At 35.5% G+C, this 8,991-nt stretch overlaps 1 protein-coding gene across 2 annotated transcripts; it reads left to right on the forward strand.

Moving 5' to 3' along the window:
• The first annotated feature begins 3,548 nt into the window (after positions 1 to 3,548).
• LOC148616817 (uncharacterized) lies at positions 3,549 to 8,743 on the forward strand. Of its 2 annotated transcripts, XM_088581607.1 has the most exons (6): positions 3,549 to 3,657; positions 5,087 to 5,377; positions 5,793 to 5,858; positions 6,250 to 6,336; positions 8,113 to 8,247; positions 8,552 to 8,743. In XM_088581607.1, exons 2-6 carry the CDS (start codon positions 5,108 to 5,110, stop codon positions 8,720 to 8,722), a joined length of 729 nt encoding a protein of 242 aa, XP_088437733.1. In that variant the 5' UTR covers positions 3,549 to 3,657; positions 5,087 to 5,107; the 3' UTR covers positions 8,723 to 8,743. The 2 variants fall into 2 exon arrangements, with proteins under 2 accessions (XP_088437733.1, XP_088437734.1); XM_088581608.1 differs by lacking the exon at positions 6,250 to 6,336.
• The last annotated feature ends 248 nt before the right edge of the window (positions 8,744 to 8,991 follow it).

Raw genomic sequence — 8,991 nt, forward strand, 5'->3', positions numbered from 1 at the left:
TGCTGCATGGGCGTTTAACACCAGCAATCAATTAATCAATCACTTTACAGATGCGATTGATATGCACTGTTTCGTACTCGAATTGACCCGGCATTTAGTGGAAATATTGAATATGAGTAGTAGAGCATTCATACATCAATAGATGAAATATTTGTGACGGTAAAGAAGGGCAAAATTCATGTTTTAAGCTATCCAGAAATATCAAGGTATTTGACGCAGCAAGTCATCGCCTCTGTACTAGTTGACTGTTTTTTTTTAAATGCGAAATTATGCACGAACTTTATATACTCTTAACGGGAAAAAGATATTGGATTTGTCTCAATACAGCTTTATTTCCATAAAATGTCATATAATTATCTGCCGTGGCCTATCTATAGAGTGAAACCACATGCATTGGTTGAAATTTTTGAGGCGCCTAATAGTTGTACACGGAACGCAAGTGCTTAAAAAATAATATATATATATACGGTAATTGGGATTAGAGGGGGTATGTGCTTTTTATCACAAATCCATTTCAAACAGAAATTTTCACAGGAAATGTAAAAGAATGGCCCATTGGATTTCTGAAGATCAATTAAAATTGCCCATTCTCAGAATTTTATCCCAATCACTGTTTATATATAGAGACATATATGATAATGCTGGTCTAGTCTTAGATTGAGTCCTGATTTGCCAAACAAGCTGGGGATGTCAGCGGTCGTCCCATATACTTATATATACCCCCCTCCCCCCCCCCCAAAAAAAAGGGGGGGAAATTGCGCACCAACTTCTGTGTGCGCTTCGAGACTGAAATTTTCTACTTTTTGGCTCTTAAAACTTACAATATCTTGCATATGCTTTCAGAGCAATCTCGGATTAATGCTCGCCATGAAAAGTTGTAAATATGATCGGTTCAGAAGTTAGCTGCTAACCAGTAAGGACATGTGCATTTTGTTCCAGGTATATATATGCTAGAGAATTCATTGTTAGTTATGAGAGGATTCGGTGTTTTTCTTAGTTGCTGTTCGAGAAACAACAAAGGAAATAAAAAGTTTTATTGCCATGATGCTGATTAGCGGATTGATTACAAAGCCTTAATTGCAGAATATTGGAACAGCATGTTTCAGAATTAGAACAAGGTTTAAAAAGATATTCAATTGGAAAAAAGGTTTCAATCATTTATGATGTTCTTCCATGTAGTTAATAATGCAGAGATTCATGACCGCAACCACCCACAATACAACCCTACGGCTAAATTTCAATGCTTTGTTATTTTTATTCAATCGACAATTAAAACACCATTATACACCAGACCAACATCTTTCTATCGACGAAAGTTTAATCGGCATTCGCAGACCGACATTCATGCTTTATTGCATACCTTCGAAAAGTGCTATGTTTGGTGTATAGGTATGGATGCTCACGAAAGCAGTCACTTGCTTTATTGTTCACACAATAATATACCACGGAAACAATTTTGATCGTATAACACAGGGAAGAATCCAGGGATCCCACGTTGTAAACTAGAGCTGCAATATTTCATTTCTATTCAGGCAATGAACATGAAATGAAAATGGGATGGGACACATGGAGAATGGGATCGATAAATTTTGATTGCCACTGGAAATTGGGAGAGGCGGGTAAGATCCGGCAATTTAGCCCCCTGTGGCGGAGCGCAATAGTTCCTACTTCGGAAGAATACTACAGAAGGGTTCTTTCACGTGCGAGGAACGTGGCATCTTTCTCAACACGTTGCACCACTATCATTTCATGTTCATTGTTTGAATATAGCTGAAATATTGCTGCTCGGACGTTAAACTCCAACAACCAATCAATCAATCTAGACTTAATGCATCAAAGCTTTGTCATGATGTAAAAAAACCTATTTTTCTAACAGTAATTATTTTATTTTATTATGTAACACACTATGTTATATTACAGAAAATAACAGTTATTTTATTGTAACATTTATTATATCTATTGTTATTTCTGTATCTGCAAACCTAAAATAAAATGTTTATGTCTTGATATATTTAATGATACTATTGACTATTTACAAAAATCCGCTGCCCATAATATGTCGTTTGTGCTTTATGCAAAAGTGTTTGTTTTGTTTGTTTGTTTGGGTTTAACGTCCGAGCAGCCGTATTTCAGCTATATTCAGACGATGAACATGAAATTGATGATAAAATGAACATGAAATGATGATGAAATGAAAAAGGGATGGGACACAAGGACAATGGGGTCGACAAATTTTGATTGCCACTGGAAATAGGGAGAGGTGGGTAGGGTTGGGCAATTAAGCCTACTGTGGCGGAGCCCTATGGTTCCTACTCCAGGAGAATACCACAGTAGGTTTCTTTAACGTGCGAGGAACGTGGCATCTTTCTCAACACGGTGCACCACTATGATTTGCGGTCAGGTTTTCCGTATTATAGCCTGACAACCCCAGCATGTAACACCACCACCTGGAGCACACATCCCAGTTGCTCTGTGGGCAGAGCGCCCTAGCCCCCGGCTACGGTTCTGAGCACTATTTAGTCGCCTTTTACGACAAGCTTAGCGCTGCTGCAGGCCTATTCTTTTAACACCCGGACCTGCACGGGGCGTGTGCAATAGGGCACTCGGAAATTAGAGGTTGGGGTATGGAGGAACGGAATTCCATCTTACGTTGTAGGAGTAGCACCATCAGATTCGACTATACAACAGGGGCCACAGGGGCTTGCTCTCACTATCAAATATGCAGTCCCAATAGTATTTAACCTATTCAATGGTGATCCCAAACGCTTCAACTCAGTCAATTTTTTTTTACAATAGAATCGAATATATCACTATTTACTGCTCAGCAATCATTTGACAACTGATGAATATAATGAATAAATACAGGTATCACCATTAAATACTTCTAATTAAAACAACACAATGATTTGAACATTCAAACTCCATGTATCTAAAATCGCTTGGATCGATAGTGAAACTACTGCGATCTACTTTCACGTCTGTTATATTTTGTACCATATCAAAAGAAATAGAAATCCGAAGCTTAAATAAAACAGTAAAAATGTTTCTACACTGTAGTTATTAACACTGGCAATTTGACTCCTAAATATCTTTAGACAATCTTCTTTCCACACTATCTTTTTCGAAATATGAAACTATACAACTTTTTCATCATTTGTAAAACAAGTTATCTAATTAATCAATAATGACAATTTAGACTAACGGTGAAAGTTTACATTATTTTAACTTTTTTTTAAAGTTGTTTCCCAAAACACTAATAGTACTTTCGCATCTATCTTTGATACGACGGAGTTATGATATTAAATTATAAATCAGGATAAATAATAAATTGCTTACCGAGATTTAATTTACACCGGTTAAAGCTATGTCCATCGGTTTTCATTTTCTTTATCTTAAAATATTTAATCCATATCCAAACAGAGAAGATCAGTACAATTCATGACCTATCTAATGATTCCAATAAATCAATGAAAGATCATGGGGCGTCGCTGTACAAAGAGATGGTACCTAACTCCATGGATCAAAGTCATGTTTATCTTACGGAAGAAGGCTCAAGGAATAAATAAATAACATTCCTATCTATATAGAATGATTTTATATTGAAGTCTGTACATAAACTTGTTTGCATCGCTATGAGAAGAGATTTTGAATTCTAAGGTAGGCCTATTATTCAACAGCAGTAACTTCCGCTTTGTGTGTGATAAAAATTCCTCGACAATATATATAAAAATCAGAAATTCGTGTAAATTTAATAGGGATCTTTTATCAGTAGCAGTTTTAATTTCCTAAAGTTTCGTTTAAATTGGTGAAATGTTGTTTTTGCTTTTGTGCAGAAATGGGAACCCCACCTTTTTAAATCCAGAACAATAACTAGAACACGTGTTTATCTTTAAATTGAAAGGAAACTTACCTCAGTAGTCATGACCAACTACCGAAAGTTTCATGAAAATTTATGGAAAATAAAAAAAGGGGGGAATTCATAAAAATAGAAAGGAAATAAGAAGAAAAGAAGTAAACAATTAAAACCTAATTATAGTAATTAAATAAAAAAAAGCAGAAAGTGTCCAACAAGGGAATGATTCAAAATGGAAATGCATCATTTGTTTTATGTTTTGAAAGTCTCCCATCTATCTCCATTTTTTCTTTTTTTATCTCTAGCTTGTCAGAAATTTTTTTTATTTTTTATGCATCAGTTGTCGTAACACAGTTCATCGGATAGATATGAAATTTATTTCTTAGTTTAAGATTCCTTTTTTATAACCGTCATTTCAGACGGTATATGTTATGATGTAACGCTGTCTCTCGTACTACGACCAAAAACGATTGCATTAGTTTCCCTACTAAGTGGAAAGAAGGCTTCAATCAAATGGCACTGAATGTGGAATGTTGTTAATTTCACATAATGAAATAAAAGTCAAAATATCTTAATTGCTGTCAATTGAGTGGTTAGAATTCGAAATGGGTTATTAAAATGCAAAATCAAATGAAGCCTAGAACAACATAGACTTATATTGAGAACAAATCAAAATTGAAATATGTCTAAATTCCCGAAAGTGAAAAAGCAAGATAGGTGAAACATAATTATTATAAATGTAGTAATAAAAATAAGCTTGTCTACAATTCCTTAGCAATGTAATTGCAAGCTCCCTTTCGAATTTCATACATTTTCGAGTCTTAGATTGTTAAATATAAAAACAAAAGAAACAAAAAAATAACTCGCCAAATGTTGTCACTACCAGTTCTAGTTTGTGTATCCGCTTTAAAAAAAAAAAAATAAACGAAATATCGAATATGTTGGTACGGCTACTCTTTTTTTGCGTTCATTACGAAATGATATGTCAAGATGGACTTCTTCCATTAGTAAATAAGAGCATTCAGTTCTTCTTGTTAGTGCTAAAAATATCAATTTGCATGCCAAATAATGCAGAAAATTGTATTCGTCCGTGTTATTTTGGTCTCGAAGCATTTTTCTGATATCTCATTTGCTTGATATGGAAATCTACTAAATAAGTTTCTAAATTCCTGAACTATCTATTCAAACTAATTCGTTGTAAAATCGTACGATAATCAGACGTCTTTTTTTTAGAAGACTAATTTTTTAAAGAAGATGAATGGAATGCGAGAAGTGGAAGGAGTCGATGTGAAGAAATTAGAACGATTTCCTTTCTCTGGGATAAGAGTTTTAGGAGGAGCACATATTGGAATGGGGGTAGCTTGTATGTTTTTAGGAGCTGTTGATATTGTTATGCACGTTATGATTGGCGAATCTAAAGTATTAACAGGTGGAGACGATGATGAAACTGCTAAACTACAAGCTTTACAGAAGACTGCTAAACAATTAGCAATATCTTCTACTGGATTATGGTGCGGACTATGGGTATGATATCAGAAGGCTTTTTTTTGTTGTTTTTTGTTTGTTTGGTTTTTTTTTGGGGGGGGATGGTTGTTTTTTGGTTGTTTTTTGTTTGTTTGTTTTTTTTGTTTTTGCTGGATTTTAGTTATCTGATATAATTCGGAGTCAGACAAGTGTTGACTACTGGGTTGATGAAAATCCTCAGGGCCTTTGGTTCACCTGCAGTGACATCGACCCAGTGGATATAAAATTTTAAAAAATACCAACCATATATATTGCATATTTCGATATGCTATTCACGTGTTTCAAGGAGTGTCCTACCATCAGCAGCATTAGAATAAAATTAACTTGTAAATGATTATAGCGACCTTATATTATGAAGTCACTCCTTCAACTCTGTTTTTCGCATGCACATATTGTACATACTTCTCGTTTTCAGTTTATCTTGTGCGGAGTGATGGCAATTAATATAACGGAAAAAAAGAAACCGAATATATTTTGTTACGTAAGTGATTATTTATATTCTAAAAATGGTTTACCATGTGGCGGTTGCAAATTCTAAAGGCGAAAAGTTTTAATAAGTTCTCTTGAACAACCTTAAAATTACCGGTACATGGAAGGCTAATATTTCAATTAAATTTGATAAAATTCAAACACTGAATGTGTTTATACATGTATGTACGTAATCGTTAATATTGTATCAAGTAACAAGTCGCCATGCTTCGGTGTAAGGCTGCAAAAAATGAAACAATTACCCAAAAATATAGTTATACTGACATAATTTGGAGATTTAAACAAACGGCATCGAATAAAACTAAAAATTACAATTAAAATGAAAATATTACTGTTACTTTAAATCATTCCTAATCATCTGAGGAAAAGAATCATATTTACAGAAAATCAGCTTCATGATTCTGAGTATTCTTTGTGCCTCATTGTTCGGACCTATTTGCCTTGGAATTAACACGTACGCTGCATTGATCGTAAGTATGTTAATAAAATTTGACTATCAGCGTAGATAATTTAAATATTAATAATGGATATAAATGAAATAACGAATTTCAAAATTATCATTTGATGGATAATGATTTAAAAAAGGCCCCTAGTTGAAAAATAATAACTTGAGGAGTTTAGTAACATATTCATGTATGTTACAATGAGTATCTTACATCTTTTTTTAAATTATGACTCTTGCGAATAACCGAACATTCACCAAAAAGCTCTGAAGAAAGTTAAAACAGCAAGAGCGATAACATAAATATTTTAAGACAGGTGAAAGAGTAATCAATTGAACCAAGATTGCGCAGAAAACAAAATGACATATTCCAGGGATACCGGCTAGGGAGGGAAACAAACAACATGAAATAAACATAAGAACACCTACAGAGAAACAAAAGTAAATGAGTAACCCGGACTCTACTTAAAAGGGAAGAATGGGCCAGATGCAGCTTGTAAGGGTCTAGTCTCCACGGCGCCAGCTTGTCTGGAAAATGAACCGTTCAACGTCAGAGCAATTTCGGACTAGTAAGCGTACTTCGCTGTTTTAGAGGCACTCACCGAGTTGCTCATAAAAATGTCCACTTCCGTGGTAGACGAAAGAGGAAAGACAATCTATGACACTGTGAATAAATTGGTTGCATAGTATTGATAGATACATGATAACGAATAGAAAGACTTTAATCATGTAGCGACATAATCCTGATGCAGAAGCCCAGTTATAGGGCTATAAAGTATTACACGATACAAAAATTCGGCGTAATTTTGGCATGTACTGGCATTACGAAAATCCAACAGCAGGTGCTGAAGAAATGTTGCCATAAATAAAAGGAAATATGACAATATGGAATGAGAAGTCATCGCGCTTGTCCCTTTCCATCAATCTCTTACGTGTAGGTAAAGATATGAGGCTGACTTCACAGTTTCTTAGTGTCCTAAAAGTTCTATGTGGTAGATACGATATACGTAGCGCCCGTAACTTGGATTGTTTTCAGCGTAGTTTCTTAAAATGACACACAGTTAAAAAAAAATAACGGCTCAAAGCACGACTTAAAGTGCGGTTTGTCTTAAAGTAGTATACAGATTGATTGATTATTGGGGTTTAACGCCCGAGCCGCAGTTTTTCAGCTATATTCAGGAGATGAACATGAAATGTTGAAATGAAAACTGGGATGGGACACAAGGATAACAGGGTCGACAAATTTTGATTACCACTAGAAAAAGGAAAGGATGGGTAGGGTCGGGCAATTTAACCTCCTGTGGCGGAGCGCAAAGGTTCCTACTATCGAATACCACAGCAGAGGAATGTGGCATCTTTCCCAACACGGTGCACCACTATGGTTTGTGGTCAGGTTTTCCACATTATTGCCGGACAATCCAAGCATGTAACACGCCAGGGGTACCCCATTCCACCACCTGGGGCACACTACCCAGTTACTATCTGGGCAGAGCGTCCTAGCCCCCGACTAGAGGTCTGAGCACTATTGAGTCGCCTTTTACGGCAAGCTTAGCGCTGCAGCAAACCTACTCTTTTGACACACAGACCTGCACGGGCGAAGCATAAGGAGGTCTGCATCGATAATGGAAACTGAGATCAAAGGATCTGGCTATACGATATTCCTTCTTTTTGATTAGATCAACTTTTAAGTTAGCCTCATAGAGTTGAAGAATAGGTCACCGAGTAAATACGACTAAACAAAACATAAACCAGAATTTATCCATTTGTTTCAGACTCTTTTTAATTTTAATGCTCTATATTTTAGCGCGAGAAGTTGTTTAATGAGAACTATAACTGGATGGTCCCTCTGTTGACATCTTTCTTTGCCTTAATGGAGATAGGAATTGCTATAGCGTCATCTTCGGTTAGCTGCTGTTGCTCCGCTGTGTCCCAGGCAAAGGTAACTGCAAGTTGCAAAAAGAAGATTTTGAATGCGATTAGTATAATAAGCAGTACCGTGTCATTAAATGAAACTTGTGTTATTGAAAAAAAAAATCAATGAAGTCTATATCAGAATGAATTGAACTCGGTGATAGTTTTTTTTCTTTGAAAATGAGAATATTAATGTGAAAAAACTATTTTATCTTAAAGTGTGAATTTCGTTCTCGCTACATGCATAACATGTACAATGCAGTTACGAATTGTGTGTTGCAACCTAGATGATCGGAACGTATCTTTACAATAATCACTTCTGTATTTGATAGGTCCGAGTATTTGTTGCCGGAGGATTTCCGACATCAACACGAGAGGCTAGTTCGACCTCCATGGACTATTTCAAAGGAACAAATGTCAAAAATTCAATAAATACGACATCAACCAGGAGAATTGAATGGCCAAATGTTCAAAATAACACAAAACACTTGAGTAAGGTTTAATAGTCTTTGCCTGATGCTTCAGTTTTGTACAACTAAATAAAACTGAAATACACTTTTTGTTTTTTTCAAGACGGGACATTCTACGGAATACTGGCGTTAGTCCGACATTCACACTTTGCACAAGACCTTTAAGATGCTGCCACCAATTTTTGAAGAAAAAAAATCGCGAAGTATTTCTTTGCCTTAATTGGAGCCCACTTCCGAGTTTTATTAATTTGGCAAGTTGGGAAAGATTGATTGATTGATTGTTAGGGTTTAACGACCGAGCA

The sequence above is a fragment of the Perna viridis genome, chromosome 5 (assembly GCF_037379345.1).
Source record: "Perna viridis isolate PV_CMFRI_1.1 ecotype Kerala chromosome 5, ASM3737934v1, whole genome shotgun sequence".
Taxonomy (NCBI): Eukaryota; Metazoa; Mollusca; class Bivalvia; order Mytilida; family Mytilidae; genus Perna; species Perna viridis.